A 16,902-nucleotide genomic window follows, 5' to 3' on the forward strand; every position below is an offset into this window, starting at 1 on the left:
GACTGTGAATTCTCATGTATTCCACGAGCCCCTAAGTGCGGGAAAAGCAGTATATCAGAGGCTAGGTCCACATGTCAAGCTAGGATCGGAAGAAGCAAGGAAGACGCGTAGTGGGCGTGAGCGAACCCATGGGGTAATGTTGAATAGATGGGTTTGAGATGAGTGCAAATAGCAAGGGGCTTTGTCGAAGTCAAATGGGCTCGATGTTGGACGCGTAAGACATGGGCGATGTGTGATTGAGGTTTCAGAGGGGTGGTGCAAAGCGTGATGGAGGAAGTTCGGGGTGCAAACAGGCGTCGCACACTCAGATCAGGTTGCACATGTCAAGGCGTCGGTGCCCAATCGGGCGAGCGTCATGCGCGCCTGCCGTCAACAAAGATAAGAATTCGGAATGTGGTCGTGGAGATGCAGGAATGGGAGGGCAGAATGAGTGATTCGAGGGCAATAAGCCTGATCCATGGAACCCTTGTGAGACGAGTGTTGTGTTCACCCCGCCATGCCACCTGCTGTTAGTCTTTTCCCCACCAACAGACGACCAACGCCCAGACAGTCGCGCCGTCATCACGTCTCTTGTCTCAGTCTCGCGCCCGACGAAGCCAAACAGCACCCACGGCTTTTGATAGACAGCGGCACTTTACCCTTTCCCGACGCCACTCGACGAAGAGGGGGAAAGTGAAGTGGGGCTCCGCTAAGCCACCCTATGCGTGAGCTAAATCGCTGCTCGCCCAACGACATCACCACAGCACGACGACGACTCCGCCATTGTCGCCTGCCTCCATCACATACGCGACCCTCCCGCCGCCGCCGACCAGGACGCGTTGGAACGGCTGTTTCTCGCGCGCGCAAGTAGCTTACGTGACGGGTGTCTACCCGAGCGCTGTCGATCCCTGGTAGCCTGCCCTCGCTGGGCACGTTTGTCACGCCGTCGCCTCTGTCGGTGAAGAAATCTCCTGACGCCCTCTTCGCCCCAATCCAGCACATACGATCCTCACCATGGCGAACGTCGACGAAACCGTTGCCAATGTGCAACGCAAAATCGACCGCGAGAGGGCCCTCATCAATGCCGCCAATGCCATGCGCCAGTCCACCAACAACCCGGCCGTACTTTCCCGTCTCGATGGACAGATCAAAGATGGCCGCCGGAACATCGACTACTTCGAGTCCAAGCTGCGGGACTTGGACGTGCAGAGGACGTCCACCGGCATGGAGAATATGAGTCTGCAGCCAGGTAGCCGTGGCCCCAACAACCCGCTGACGCCTCCCCCGAAAGACGGCTGGAACGGGTACATGCAGCAAGACCAGGGCGGCTATGGAGGCCCTCAAAGCCAGTATAGCCAGCTTAGTGGCGGAGAAGCTCTACAGCCTCCTCGCGCGCCATATGCTCCGCCAGCACCCGGCGCGCCCAACAAGCGGCCCAACTACAGCAAACTGGGTACATCTATACTTCTTGCGACAATGCTATGCTTTGCTAACACGCGCAGACCTCATCAAATATGACACCCCGCATCTCGGCCCCCGCATTCAGCTCATGCTGTCCCAGCTCGAATTCAAGCTCAGTGTTGAAAAGCAGTACAAGGACGGAATCGAGAAAATGGTGCGGTTATACCAGATGGAAGGCGACCGCAAGAGCAAGCAAGATGCCGAGGCCAAGCGTATCGAGAGTAACCAGAAGATTCAGCTGTTGAAGCACTCATTGAAGCGTTACGAGGATCTCCATGTCGACATTGAGGGCGATGCTGGCGGCGATGGTAAGCTCCAACTAGACTAACTGCCGATATATACTCATCCTACGCAGACGATAGCTTGAACATCCCAAGTCAAAGAAAACCTTTGAGCGGTCACCTTTCCCTACGCGTACACGCCGTCGCCGATGTCGACCACGCAGCCACTGGGCGCTTTAGTCGAGGCCCAGAAACTTTTGTCAACATCAAGGTCGAAGACGCAATCAAGGGTCGTACAAAGCCCACAAGGAACGACCGTTGGACAGACGAAGTCCACGACTTTGCCATTGACAAGGCCAACGAAATCGAGATCACTGTATACGACAAGACGGGCGACCATCTTCTGCCCATCGGCATGCTTTGGGTCCGCATATCAGACATTGCTGAGGAAATGCGAAGGAAGAAGATTGAGACGGAGCTTGCAAACTCCGGCTGGGTGGCTGCCGACAAGATGGGAGGCGCAGCTGGCATTCAACCCGATATGCAGTTCCAACCGCCACCAGGACAGAACTTTTCAGGCGCCGGTTCTGGCCCCGGGGGTGCCCCAGGTGTTGCAAGACCGCAGGGTGGTCCTCAGCCCCAGACTGGTCCCATTATGATTGACGATTGGTTCTCGCTGGAGCCGGTAGGTCGTATCCACCTTACCATGTCCTTTGCCAAGAACACCGGCAACAAGCAGCCTTTCGATCTTGGTCTTGGTCGTAAAGGTGCCGTTCGTCAGCGTAAAGAGGACGTCGTTGAGCAATACGGACACAAGTTCGTCCAGCAGCAGTTCTACAACGTCATGCGTTGTGCTCTCTGTGGAGAATTCCTCAAGTATGCCGCTGGTATGCAATGCTCAGACTGTAACTATACGTGTCACAAGAAGTGTTACCCCAAGGTTGTCACCAAGTGTATCACTCAGTCCAACGCCGAAACCGATCCAGACGAGGCCAAGCTCAACCACCGCATTCCCCATCGCTTCGAAAACTTTTCCAACATGGGCGCCAATTGGTGCTGTCACTGCGGTTATGTCCTTCCCCTTGGTCGGAAGCAAACCAAGAAGTGTAACGGTAAGTGATTACACCATCTTGACTTGTAAAACTCACTAACGGTTGTTCAGAATGTGGTCTCACCTGTCACGCACACTGCGTTCACTTTGTACCCGACTTCTGCGGTATGTCGATGGAGGTGGCTAATCAGATTTTGATGGAAATCAAAAAGGCGAAAAGAGGTCAATCATCGTCAGGCCCAAGTATGAGCCAACGAACCCTACGAGAGAAGCCGTCAAAACCTCTGCCACCAGCGCAACCACAATCACCTGGCCACCCTGGACAGGAGCAAGCACAGTCTGACAGGTACTCTTACGGTAAAGAGCAAATGAGTCCTCCACCAGGCCCTCCACGACAACAATCCTATCCTACATCGGCAGCGTCAATCGATGCGGCACGGGCATCTTTCTCTACGTCTGGATCTTCTGCCGCTCCCACATCGCCTACTGCAAGTTCGCGACCCTCATCAGGCCCACGCACTCAGTCTTCCGTGGCTGCGGCTGCAGCTGCCATGAACAAGACTGCAGCTCAGCCTGCCTATGGCCGTAGTAACACCGACTACCAGCCGCAGAGCGGAAGGTCATCAGGTAGCGGATACCCAGCAGACCAGCGCATACCACAGCAACAGGCTCCTCAACCAGCTACCTACGACCCATCGGCCTATGCGAACATTCCCAACTACCCACCGAGCCATCAACAGCCTGCACCAATGCCATCTTACCCGCAAAAGTCTTCGTACCCGCTACCACAACAACCGCCACAGGCACAACAGCAGCCTCCGCAGCAGAAGATGCAAGAACCTCCAGCGCCCGCGAAACAACCCCCCTCCGCAGTGATAGAGGCACCAGGAAAGAAGGTCACGCCTGCAGCCAACACACAAGGAACTGGAAAGAGGATAGGCTTGGACCACTTCAACTTCCTCGCGGTCTTGGGTAAGGGTAACTTTGGAAAAGTCATGTTGGCAGAGACAAAAAGCACCAAGCAGCTTTACGCTATCAAGGTTCTGAAGAAGGAGTTCATCATTGAGAATGACGAAGTAGAGAGCACGCGCTCAGAGAAGAGAGTCTTCTTGATTGCCAACAAGGAGAGGCATCCGTTCCTACTGAGTCTGCACGCATGTTTCCAGACCGAGACCCGTGTGTACTTTGTCATGGAGTACATCAGTGGTGGTGATTTGATGTTGCACATTCAGAGAGGCCAATTCGGCACCAAGCGCGCACAGTACGTGTACGAAACGACAAGAGAAGAACCATTGCTAACGATGACATAGGTTCTACGCGGCTGAGGTCTGCCTCGCACTGAAGTACTTCCATGAGAACGGTGTCATCTACCGAGATCTTAAATTGGATAACATTCTACTCACTCTAGATGGACACATCAAGATTGGTGATTACGGTTTGTGCAAGGAAGAGATGTGGTACGGATCAACCACCAGTACCTTCTGTGGTACTCCCGAATTCATGGCACCAGAGGTAGGTCACATGATCCAGTATACCAGAAAGCTGCTAACACAAGTCTGTAGATTCTTCTCGACAAGAAGTACGGCCGAGCAGTCGACTGGTGGGCTTTTGGTGTTCTCATCTACCAGATGCTTCTCCAGCAATCGCCCTTCCGTGGTGAAGACGAAGACGAAATCTACGACGCCATTCTTGCCGACGAACCACTCTACCCCATTCACATGCCGCGCGATTCCGTATCAATCCTCCAGAAATTGCTTACCCGTGAGCCTGAGATGCGTCTCGGATCTGGGCCGACTGACGCGCAAGAGATCATGTCACATGCTTTCTTCAGGAACATCAACTGGGACGACATTTACCACAAGAGAGTAGCCCCACCGTTTACGCCGCAGATCACTAGCCCGACGGATACTAGCAACTTTGATACCGAGTTTACAAGCGTCACACCTGTGCTTACACCCGTGCAGTCTGGTACGTTGACACATCCCCACCGCTCATTTCTGTATATATGTGCTTTTACTAATGACGTGTTTAGTGCTTTCGCAAGCCATGCAGGAAGAGTTCCGTGGCTTCTCGTACTCGGCTGATTTCGCCTAAGCTTGCCTTGCCTTACATTTGATACCCTAGGCTTCGTTTGGGAAAATGGGTTGTTCCTTTTGCTTTTGTGTTAGCGTGCTCAACAACTGCCTTGGCGACGAATGGGCGGTGGGAAGGGGTGCACCAGTACGTATCTTTGTTAGCATCAAAAGTGCAGCGTGCTAGTGTAATAATGTCTCGAGTGAACGGTAGAAGGGTATAATCACGCATGGATATGTTCGGCTCGAGAAGGACTTTTGTATTGGCGCGGTTTACTGTAGGGTGAGATGTTTCGGGAGTGAACAATTGAGCGATGATCCAGCAAGGACAACCGATATTACAGGATAGACGAAACAAGTTCCTTCGATTTCATATCACGCTTTATCTCTGATACTCGCGCTCCGAGCAGAGGACTCGATTTGTTCACTGACCCTCAGTAAGCACCCTCGTCCAGTCAAACTTTCTCCACCCCTTTCTCCAGCTTTCCAACCTTCTATCTCCCTTGACCCATCTGCCCTGCCTCTTGACAACCTCAACATCTACATCGAGCATACCTCCCAAGACTTCTCTAGCAAACAGATCGCCCCTAGGCCAGGCCCTCTCGTCTTCCACAATGTGTCCCAGCCCGCCATCAAGCTCAAACCAAACATGGAAATACGGCATCTCCTTTGCCAAACTCCGGCGGAAAGCCTGTTTACCTAGGCCATCCCGACTCGCCTTCTGCGTATTGATGAGCGGTTTATGCTGCGTCCAGTCGCTGGCTTGTTCAAGGATGGCTTCCTTGAAGAAAGCAGGCGCCGTATCACCTAGCTCGAAGGAAATAGGTACAGCATTCAGAGCCGCATGACCCTTTCTACCAGGAAAAGCAGCATTTTCATAAAAGACGACGTCACGACCTTGTTCGTGATACATGCGCGTTAGGCACTTCATGAAGTTACGCAGTTCCTCCCACTCGTCGTCGTCGCATTCAAGAAGGTTTGTGCGGTGTTGAATGGGGACTATGACGGCGCCACCAGAGCTAATCTCAGGTTCTGTAGGGAGAGTCAAGAAGACGCGTGTTGCTAAGCTGACGATGGGAGCTACGGGTGGCTGCGGGGGTGATTTATCTTCATGGTGGCATAACGGACAGGAATCGAGTATCTTGTTCATCTTTGTGTAGTCTTGGATTGCAGCGTTGCGTAGGTTGATTGAGGACTTTGGGGCGCGGGCAGCGAGTTTGGTAGCGTTGTCGTCAATGTAGTCGAGGTCGTTGTCGAACTTTGAGTCTTTTGCTATCTTTTCAGCGAGGATAGCACCTTCGCCACCTGCTTGGTTCTTGGTGCGGCGTTCTTGCCGGACCATGTCATCGATGGACATGTCTTCGTTTTCTTTGACAAGACCGCGCTCGGTCCCACGTTTATTAGTCAGGGCTATGACTTCTCCTTGACGGCCGCCGGCTAACATGCGATTGTCCATGGCGTTTAGTACGACGACGTCGCGATCTTTGGAAGTTGAAGTGTTGGCCAGGGCGGCGTTGTACTCAGCTTCTAGCTGGGCTGCTTCAGGGGCTTTCTTCATCTTCGCCTTCATCATCTGAGCTTTCAGCCTGTTGAGCTCGGTCTGGCTGAGCATAACGGTATTCGTTGTCGGTTGAGGATCTTGTACTAGTTCTCCTTGCGGTAGTTCTGAAGGTTCGTGCGACTCGCGAGACTGTCTGTGGATGCCTTCCTTGAGCTTCCGTTCTTGGAAGAGTTCGCCGGATGGTTTCTCTTTACCAACGTAGTCTTTACCATACATCTTTCTGCGGTCCAACTCAATCTCCTCTTCGCGCGCCTCATCAAAGTCTCGTAGATCGCCGTACTTCTCCATTGCTATTTCTTCCACGCTTCGCCCTGATTCCTCGGCGTTCCGGTAAATGCCCTTCAGCTTCGTCATACGCCATTGTGCGCCCGAGTCGCCAAATGTGTAGCTTACTTCTCTCTGCGCAGGCTCTTCAGCAACGGTTTCTTGGCCCTTGAGATCCGCCAAACCACGGTTCAGTTCTGCGTGATGTATCTTGAGCGCAGGTTGTCCCTCATCCGACGCTCTTACGTATGTAGCCTTCTCTTCCCTCTTCTTCCGCTGCACGTAGTCGACGTCCATAGATGACGGCGCCTTCATCCAGTCGTCGCGTTGCAGATCTGCCGTCGCCGCGTCTTCGAGTTGTTGGTCTAGAATGTCGTCGTCTGGCGGCGCATAGTCCTTTTCCTGGGGATCCTCACCCCCAGAAGACTCATCTTCGTCGTAGTGTCGCGACTTACGCTTTCGCGTCAATCGATCTTCCTCGTCACTTGACGCGGGCTCCTTGTGCTTCCGTCCCGACCGATCATCTTTGTTATCTCTTTCTTTCCTCTTCCGCCGTGCACGCTCTTCCGATGTCTCTCGATGGTGTCGCGATCGCTTGTGGCGGTGGTCTCGGTCGTCGTCGTCGTGATGGCGCGATGAACGATGTTTGTGGTGGTGCCTGTCGCGACTCCTGCTCCGATCGCGCTTTTTTCTTTCGTCCTTCTTTTTACTCTGCGCAAGTTCCTTTTCAAAGTCCTCTAGACCCATGTTTGCGACGAGTCTATGTCAATCGGTGTTGATAGGGTTAAGTCGCGTGAAGAAAGTTTGGACATGGGGTCGGAGCTAGGGCCTGACATCACCACGGCGGATTCCCTAGCGCGTCCGCATCCGCCCCGCCTAAGAATTTCTAGAACAACTCCAACTGTACAATCCACCATCACCAACGTTCCTTTAGCTGACCCTGAGTACAAGATATCGCCAGTGCTCCCCCGATATCACCCCACCATCGCGCCACGAATCCTCTCCAACCTGACCTCCACTCACTGTTCATATCTCCAATCACGCATACGACGCCCGCAATGTCCTCCGCAAATGCTCCAGAGGGCTCTGCGCCTGTCGCGAACCCCAATACACCCGTTTCGATAGTATGCGTGGGCATGGCTGGAAGTGGCAAGACGACCTTCATGCAACGTCTTGTCTCACATCTCTACACCCATCCCGATCCAACCCAAAGTGAACCCTCCGTTTCCAAGTCATCTCCGACACCACCGTACATCATCAACCTCGATCCTGCCGTTCACCATGTCCCATTCACGCCCAATATCGACATTAGAGACAGCGTCAACTACAAGGAGGTCATGAAGCAGTTCAACCTAGGACCCAACGGCGGTATCCTGACAAGCTTGAACTTGTTCAGCACAAAGATTGATCAGGTCATTGGTCTGCTGGAGAAGCGAACACAGCCGCCGCCGCCAGTAGAGGAGCCAGAACAAAGCACAGTTGAGTTCATGACGAGTGGAGGCAAGGGCAAGCAAACGGCACCGGCTCAGCAACCACAAGTGAAGCATATCTTAGTGGACACGCCAGGGCAGATCGAGGTCTTCGTTTGGTCTGCAAGTGGAGAGATCCTACTCTCAAGTTTAGCCAGTACATTTCCCACCGTCATCGCATACATCATCGACACGCCGCGCACAACCAGCACAAGCACCTTCATGTCCAACATGCTTTACGCCTGCTCCATTCTCTATAAGACAAAGCTGCCTATGATCCTTGTCTTCAACAAGACCGATGCACAAGACGCCCAATTCGCCAAAGATTGGATGACTGACTTTGAGGCCTTCCAAGCCGCCCTGCGTAACGAGGAAGAGGGTGGTAGCTTTGGCGGTGAAGGCGTGGGTGGAGGAAGTGGATACATGGGTAGTTTACTGAACAGTATGTCACTGGTTCTCGAGGAATTCTATAAGCACCTCAGTGTTGTCGGTGTCAGTGCTATGACGGGAGACGGCATGGATGAATTCTTCAAAGGTGTGCAGGAGAAGAAGGAAGAGTTTGAGCGCGATTACAAACCGGAGCTTGAGCGACGTCGGGCAGAAAGGGAGCAAGAAAAGAAGGCGACACGTGAACGTGAGTTGGACAAGATGATGAAGGACATGAAGGTTGGAGGCGCGGGCACAAAACCAAAGAGCAAGCCACGAAAAGAAGAGCCAGAGACGGTTAGCGATGCGGAAAACTCAGACGAAGCCGGCATGGTGGATGACCTAGACTACGAGGATGAGATGGACTCAGATGACCCAGAGAACGGCCTGAAGGAGCGATACAGACAGGCTGTCCAGGATCGTGGAGTCGACCAGAACGAGGATCATAGCTTCGCACGATACGTCAACATGGCAAAATTCACATGAGAGAAACAACCAACAATGCAAAGATACCCGACTCTAGCTATGATAAATGGTTGGGCTTTCACATTGCACGATAGGCGGCCTCGTCTCCAGATTCCTGGTTCAGCTCGGAAAGACACGCGGGCATGTACATGTAAGACCGCGAACAGAGATGTTGTTGAGAGGATTACAAGCGACGTGCATTCGTTGACGGGCCGCAGCGAGACGCCGTGTCAGTGTTTCGCATACCAACCAACACGACGTTTGCACAGGCATGCGCACTGATCCCTTTTAACCCACGCTTCTCGATGCTAAAATGAGTTTGACACGTACAAACTGGCCGTTTTTGCCTCCACATCTTGCCTTCTCGCCATCATGGCTTCGTTATACCCTCATATTTTCATGTCTGTTTTCGTTACCACAGGCGGGGATGCGCTTGTTTTACCAAAAGAGACGAAATTCAGGAAGCGAATGTTCCACTACAGTGCAGGCAGGGCAGGTAGATAAGGGCAGCGAGACGATAATCCGCGATGTAAGAGAAGATATAATTAGTTACATTTGTCAGTTGTCAGCGCCATGCATGCGTAGTGTGTAAGACAAACCCAGAATTTATTGTATATGCCTTTTCAGCAGAACTCATGCTTGCGTGATTCTTGTGTGCTCTTTCGTTCAGCTTGGTCTGGTTGATGACTTGGAAAGGTCTAGACGTTGTGGTTCGCTTCGAGATGGTGTTATACAGTATGCTGAACGACCTGTTGCTGAATTCTATTCATTCAGTAGTGTAGACCAGAAACATACTGGATATCCAGCTATACGTTGTCCTACACCCTGTCCTTGAATGGTAATGCTCTAATATGTCGCGACTCATATCTCGGATCTTGCTGCGTGAACATCCATATCGCCCGAGCGCGGCATAGTCTACGTAGATCTACAGTCATGTGTTAGCTATAGCGACAAGGGTCAAAGTTCCCGACCAGGCCCTGGCTTGCAGACCGAGACACTCTGTGGCTTGCAGATTGTAAGATCGATTTGGGAAATGACAGGTCCTGTCGGGTTTCATTGAGATGGGGTACTAGGTTGTCATACTTAGTAGTGTTTAGCGGAATCATTTGTACGTACGGGAAAGGTTACTCGTTTCATGTTGGAATCATCTCTCTGGCAACATATTTGCATTCGTCCTCTTATATCGTATAACCATGGCCTTCGTCTCCTGTTCAAGTATCGGTTCGGTGTATTTCTTATTATCCTTGACTTAGATAAGGAAAGGCTGGCCCACAGCGAGATACTTTCATGGTAGGGAGCACAAGAAACCCCAAGCAAGATACTATGCAGGGCCTGCAAAGGAAAGAGGGCATTCTCGTGTTGTGAGACTGCACAACGTGGAACAAGGCGTTTTCTGCCGCCCGCAATTTATGTGCGACGTTGGCACATGGCGTTCATCTGGTGCGACCGTTGGTGAAGGCGACAGTCCAGAATCAAACAGCGTCCTCTCTGGTGGGTGTGTCAGAGAGAAACTGGGGGAGAGTGAAGAGGCGTGACGCTCCATGTAGAATAAAGGAGGAAAGGAAGAAAGCAAGAGGGATAAAAACCTTCTCCACGTCGCTGATTGCTAGCAACGATTAAAGCGAACATGTCGTTTCCCAGCTGAGCCTATCTTCACTCAACCTGCGTGACCCCATCCCAACAAACACCTCCTTACCCTCCACAAGCTGTTAGATAGCGAAGGGTGAGAGCGGCAACATAGCCAGTGTCGGCCAGCCATATAGCAAATGTGAAGCCTGTATGCAAGCCTGCTGTACAACATGCACAACATCAGAGGACCCGAACGTATCGCACCCCACAAACTCGCCAGGCCATGCTGTCTCACTCATCTCGGGATCTGCAGGCAGATAAACGAACGTCTCACGACGTCGACAGCCACTGCATCCCGTCTCGACCTGCAGCAGGCTCAGCCCAATCCAACGCTACGTCTGCGTCCAACGTCGTGCAGGGACAAGACATGCGCTGTAGGGCTGTTTCAAGGGCGCCCTGCTGTGCGAGTACCCAGGGACAGTAAGACATGGATGACTATTATAGGGGTTTACTTAGGTGTGTTGGGTGTAGCGAGTCGGGTGGTACGACTCTACGAAAATGCTGTGTCTAGCGAATGCGTGGCTTTTGTGTGACTATACGCAACCACCGCATGCATTCAGAAGTGCGAAAGGACCTTTGGAATTGCTGTCGGATGAGATCGAATGATTTGCTGACATGCATGAAGCATCGCGGCGGCTCTACCTCCGTAAGACTAGCAGCGAAAGTGAGATTAGGCAGAAAGTGACAAAAAGTGTAGAGAATATTGATCTGATGATGGAAAGCCAAACCTTGTCATTGTGTTGTATTGCCGTAGCGTACCGCTACATTCGACAGCGCGAGAGATCACATTGTGATGAACCTTATCGTACAGTTTTAAATCGTGGAACGAGTGTCCCGTCTTGCCGCGGCAGGGCACAGACGAAGACAGCGGAAGCCTATCGTGACACGGAGTTCGGTCCCAGGTTTTTCGCTGTTATCCAGAGATGCTCGTCGAACTCAGTAAACCCAGCCACAACGTCGATCTTCGAGTTGAAAACCCAATTTCTTTTCGTATCGCTGCAGGCTGCATGGTGTTGAGAACTACGTTCTGCTGTCGCATATGCTTACTGCAGATCCGCAAACTTCCGTATGCACCACCAATATGCTGCGTGCGAAACATGGAACGATACAAAAAGGAAAAGCGAAGGATCATTTCTGATGCAGATATGATGTCACTGAGAGCATGTGCAAACAAGATGGGTCTGTATATCCGCCATGCACAGATTGTGATACAGAGAGGTTGGCAAGTGAGCCGAGTTTTGATGCAGGCATGAAATCCGTGATCCGGCGTCAAGTCGGATGTGGGGTCCTCCCAAGGCGGAAGTCGCAACCCAGAGGGCCGTTTGCCAGGTTGGAGGCCTTGCGACGCAGAGAGCCGTCGACTCGAACTGGTCCCCTCAAAGCCAAGGAAATGACTCCTGGTGATGTTGGGGAATAAAGTCCCCGGAAAATGACCTGTTGTTTGGATAGAGTTTGTCTGCGACGATTCCCGAGCCAATGGCGAGTTGTGGAGGAGCGTCCTTCCGATTCGGGGTATCCGGGCTGAGGGTTCTTGTGCAGATCGTTAAGGTTCGAGTCTAACCTCGAAAAAGATCTGCAGGGTCATCAGCGTTGCGAAAGCCTTTATTAGTGGGTCACTAGCGTGTGGGCAACCGATCTTTTCGCAGCTGTGAAAAGGTTGAGGAGAGGCCGTTGGACGACATTAGTTGGCTAGACGCCGCGGAGCATAAGGGTAGCGGTGGCGTGTTGATGGAAACGAGATTCCGGGATAAGCTTTGGAAGTGGTTGTTCCAGCTAGTATGGCTGGGCAAGCTGTCGTACCATGGATCAAAAGCGGGCAATAGTGCGTTTGGCACGAACTATGAGCTGACGGCGGGGTACCAATCCACAGTTCGCGACCGTTTCTTGTCGTCACGATTGCATGTGGAAAGCCACAAGTCTTGTATGGCTGTGAGAGATTGTAAGAGGTTGGAGATCGGCTGCACTTTCCATGGTTCGCATATACCGTTGAGGTCACGCAGGCGCATCACGCAAATGGCAAGTTGGTCAGATGAGTTTGTAATGATTCTTTGGATTGTTTTTGTTTTGCGAGTCCGCAGACTTCCGTAGAGTGTTGCAATTAAGAAAAATCAAAGGTTGATGCACCTTGAGTAAGGGCGGGTATCCATATTGCCGATTCCGGGCTGAAATCCCTATGTTTGAATGTCATCCTCCACATGCACTGCCAAACAATGAGGTTGCTAGTGACAATGACAGAAGGAAATAGGCTATAATCAGCCCATGTACCGAAGTAAATGCAGCCGATAGTATGTACAGAGAAAAAGAAAAGAAAAGTGTGCGACGATGCGCACCACTCCCAAACGCCCAGTTCCGTTCGTAGCCATGACGGCATGCGTCTATTGTTCCGTCGGACTTTTGGACTCCATGATGTCGTGGTCGTAGCCATAAGCGCCAAGCTCTAGAAATCCGGTGGCCTGATGGTATAGCAGGCCGAAGTAATGATCAAGGATTTGATCGGATGAACCATGAAAGAGAAGTATTAATGCAGTGACTATGACTCAAACTTGCGCTTCTCACCGCTTGCAGCGATGGCGAGTGCGTCCAAGCCACCGTATTGGGTGGCGGCGGGGTTGTAGCTGTAGTTGGCGGGGTCGGGGTACCGGGAGCTGGGAGAGAAGTCGATGAAGGCATCAGTAGACTGCACGGCGGGCGCCATGGAAAATCCGGAGGGGCTGAGGGGAAGCGTCGGATCAACCATGGAAAGCGATGACAAGGAAGGCATCGTCGACTGGAGGGGTGCCGGCTTGGGTCGCTTTGCCTGGTGTTTGGCCTTCTTGACGTCGCGGTCTCCACCCTTGGCCGCGTTGCGGCCACTCTGGTGAGTGCGGCGGTGCTGCTCCATGTTGTCCTTGCGGGTAAAGGCCTTGTTGCACTCGGGGCAGAAAGCATCCTTCTTGCCAGTGTGCTTCTTTGCGTGGCGGGCAGCATGGCCCGAGGTGGTAAAGAAGTCGTTGCACTGGAATTGCTTGGCCATAGGGCAAGGATAGCTGTTCTTCTTGGGTCGCGCGTTCAGGGCGGAGGGATCCTGGTGTTGCTCGGAGAGCTGTTCGGGCCTGAAGTAGCCTGCCTGCGAGGGGTTGGCGTGGTAGGGGAGAGGGCCAGACTGGTGGTGCATGGGGAAGCCGAGATCCTTCTGGTGGTGGAAGAATCCATTTTGCGAGAAGACGGGCGAGTCCATGCCGGGCTCGTAGGAAAAGTCTGGAGTAATGGGCGAGGGCGTCTGCATGTTGGAGTCTGACGAGTCGCTGCGGACGAGGCGGGGTGGTGAGGGTTGGGGGGAGGAGGAGTAACTGGAGGTCCTAGACTGGAGGGAAGGAGTGATGGAGGGAAGTCGGACAAGTTGAGGAGGCGCCGGGCCGTCGTTTAGCAATGACACTCTGCGACCTGTCGAGTTCTTGCCGGACAAGGCGTCCATTTTGAGCAAACACGTGCCAGTGGGGGAATGCGACCAAATTCGCAGTAGGAGCGCAGCGCAAGCACGTGAGAGTGAAGGCCGGGTGGTTGAGGCGCTTTATACAGGGTGATGTGAGGGTGATATGGAAGTGTGAAGGCTTGTGACGTCGACACGACAGCGAGAGAGATTGTTTGGGTGAGGGGAGGTTGTCGTGAGTGTTTTGGGAGAGAGCTTACTGGAGCACCACACGAGAGATGCGGGACTGGGAGCAAGTTATATTGGGCAAGGCACAAGCAGGGCAGAAGCACAGGGTTCTCAGGTCCCAGGATCAGGGCACTATCAGGGACTGAGAATTGCATGCGTGGAGATGGGAAAGTGTAGTCCGCCCTAAGACGCTAGCGTGCTGTACAGTGGCAGGGGCCCCGGCGATCAGCCCTCGCGAGGCGATGCGCTACTTAGTGGAAGGAAGAGCGACCAGGAAGCGGCGTCAGCGCATGCCACGGCGGACCAAACGACCGCGAGCGCCCCCAGTGGGTGATTTGGGTTGGGAAGAAGCTTCTGCGGTACTGAAATCGACATGGGTGCTGGGGGAGCAACGACGTGCAGCAGCAGCAAAAGAAAATAGACGCAAGATTGGCTTGTCAAGGTTGTCAGCGTCGGCCAATGCTACCGCGGCGGACAGGTGCCGTCTGTTCAGGAGAGATCGAGATCGTGAGGGCAGTTTCAAGGAACTCTGCGACCTTCGGGCGCCAATGGCAAGAAACAGGCCCTGTGCCAGCTCACACCCGCACACTCCGTCGGCCTACTTCCGGTGCTTGTCGGCGTCAAAGAGTCAGTTGTTTTGTTTGATGTTGTTGTCGCGCAGGGCGGTATAGCCCAACTCTAATCAATCCATCAAGCCATGCGATGCGATGCGCGCGCTGTCTTGTCTTGTTGCGCCAGGCCGCGCGCGCACGCTGCTGCTGTGTATACAGCTGCTAGACACGTACTGACGGGCTGTCATACCGGCCTCCAACCGGCCCAGGGTCTGCGTCCCTCAGCGTCCAGCATCCAGCGTCCGCATCTGGAGGCGCACTCGGTACTCGAAAAACGACGCGCCGGCATAACGTCGCTAGGTCTGATGTAATACAAAATCAGGGTCTTCTCCGCTAGTCGATCCCTGTCAGCCGTTTAGCTCTATCCGCCTTTGCTCTAGCGCCCCACTCGACGTTGAGCAGTGATCGGGACAGCTGGTGGGGATCGGTCACAGTGCCCTCTGCGATGACGTCGGGCTGCCGCCATCATTCGTCTCCAGCCACAGCCCCTGGCGCTCTGTTTAGCGCCAAAAGACCCATAGACTCCTCTGGCCAGACTCCTGACTTGGACGCCGTCCTCGAAACGGCAGCCGCGCAGCACTGACCGAGCCCCTCCATCGAGTTTTTGCACCCCATCGACGTGATCTTCCCACCTTAGCCTGCCTCGTTTCTTTTCACTTTGCGCGGCCACCACCCATCCGGTCCTTTTCTAACAACCTGATCGCGATCACTTCCTCCCCAAGCAGCAAAGCCCATCGTGGTTTTATGCAGGGCCCGCCCAAGTCACCCTTCGTGCCGCCGATTGACCCGGCGTCAATCTTCTCTTACAAACGCTGATGTCACTCTGCCCCATACCGCACGCCTCGCTTTCGGCACCGGTCGCCACTACCGCACTGCCTAATCGGGAAGCTCACGATACCTACCTCCCTGCCTGAAGACTGTTTTACCAAATTTTTCAACGGCGAGATCGGCGTACAGCCACATGTGCCAGCCAGGTGGAGCAGGCTTACCTTGCTCGATACGATGCCCAATATTGCGATTGCGCTCTAATCGATGCCCGTCCTTTTCCTCGCCCTCTCAGCAGTTCAGCAAGGGCGCCACGCAGCCACGTGGACCAGAGCTTCGGTGCTCCTGATCGTCCCGCCCAGCATCTGAGAGATCGAGATGGAAATGCGATCTTGACCAGTATTGACCAATGCCAGCCTCGTCTTCAGCCATTGATGCTCCTGAAATGTTCCATGGTCCAGCACACCTGGTCTATGCCACTGCTGCTTTTGCTTCGTCAATCTGGCACCTGACGCTCTTCTGCCAGTGCTCCCTCAAAGTCAAATTGCTTTTCCGACACATCGTCCCCTCGAGCAATCTTCTTCGTACACTACTGCCCAGAATGCCTCTACTGCCATTGGTCCCCTACGCCGCGGCCGCTGAAAGTCCCTGCAGAATGTGTTGATGGCGCTTTCACAAGCGCGAAAGCTCCAACGCCTTGCGGCCTCAGCCATCCACAGAATCAATGCCTCTCGCACGTCAAATTGCCCTTGCATCCTGGTGTTTCCTTTTACCTGCAATCCAAATACAAAAATTGCGCCAACTTGCACACCAACACTAACAATTACTGCGAACGATCTCGATCCCGATGCACTATCACTGTGAACTATTGTCGCGAAAGAAGTGCAATTCCCCCTTAAATCCGCCTAATTGCCGTCTTTGAGAAAGCCGAAGTCTCTATTCTTGGCTGGTACATACCCCACTCGGTATCCGTTAGCATGCCGTCTGCCATGTGTCGAATGAGAAGCGATGGACCCTTCTCCGATGCGGCGTTCTCATGGTTGACGCTAGGTCGGCTTGCACGCGCTCGACATTTCGTAACCAAGAACTCATACACGGCGCTCCATCAATACTGATTATCCTGCCTACGGCTATTCATCTCTCGCTAGCAGCAGATCGGTACGGGTGCGCCTCCAGTCGCATCAATCACAATTACAGCTGCAAGATATCAGCGCGGCATACACATCCGCCTCCCTTGCAAGGCCTGCTGCCGTAATTGGGAACACCCCGGCTGCATGGATCAATGGGCACA

General features: G+C 53.3%; 4 protein-coding genes across 4 annotated transcripts; 2 read left to right on the plus strand and 2 right to left on the minus strand.

The window, feature by feature from the left end:
• Window positions 1–993: 993 nt before the first annotated feature.
• PKC1 (Serine/threonine kinase) lies at window positions 994–4,806 on the plus strand (the record flags this gene model as incomplete). Its single annotated transcript, XM_051731298.1, has 7 exons — window positions 994–1,432; window positions 1,482–1,748; window positions 1,796–2,773; window positions 2,824–3,973; window positions 4,023–4,224; window positions 4,275–4,680; window positions 4,745–4,806. 7 exons carry the CDS (start codon window positions 994–996, stop codon window positions 4,804–4,806), a joined length of 3,504 nt encoding a protein of 1,167 aa, XP_051588979.1.
• Window positions 4,807–5,208: 402 nt separating this feature from the next.
• Window positions 5,209–7,356, minus strand: J4E82_005028 (uncharacterized protein; the record flags this gene model as incomplete). Its single annotated transcript, XM_051731299.1, has 1 exon — window positions 5,209–7,356. One exon carries the CDS (start codon window positions 7,354–7,356, stop codon window positions 5,209–5,211), a length of 2,148 nt encoding a protein of 715 aa, XP_051588980.1.
• Window positions 7,357–7,667: 311 nt separating this feature from the next.
• On the plus strand, window positions 7,668–8,990 carry J4E82_005029 (uncharacterized protein; the record flags this gene model as incomplete). The annotated part of the gene is made up of 1 exon (XM_051731300.1): window positions 7,668–8,990. One exon carries the CDS (start codon window positions 7,668–7,670, stop codon window positions 8,988–8,990), a length of 1,323 nt encoding a protein of 440 aa, XP_051588981.1.
• Window positions 8,991–13,128: 4,138 nt separating this feature from the next.
• On the minus strand, window positions 13,129–14,052 carry J4E82_005030 (uncharacterized protein; the record flags this gene model as incomplete). Its single annotated transcript, XM_051731301.1, has 1 exon — window positions 13,129–14,052. One exon carries the CDS (start codon window positions 14,050–14,052, stop codon window positions 13,129–13,131), a length of 924 nt encoding a protein of 307 aa, XP_051588982.1.
• Between the last annotated feature and the right edge of the window lie 2,850 nt (window positions 14,053–16,902).

Source organism: Alternaria postmessia (assembly GCF_024291825.1).
Source record: "Alternaria postmessia strain BMP 2775 chromosome Unknown scaffold_25, whole genome shotgun sequence".
Lineage (NCBI taxonomy): Eukaryota > Fungi > Ascomycota > Dothideomycetes > Pleosporales > Pleosporaceae > Alternaria > Alternaria postmessia.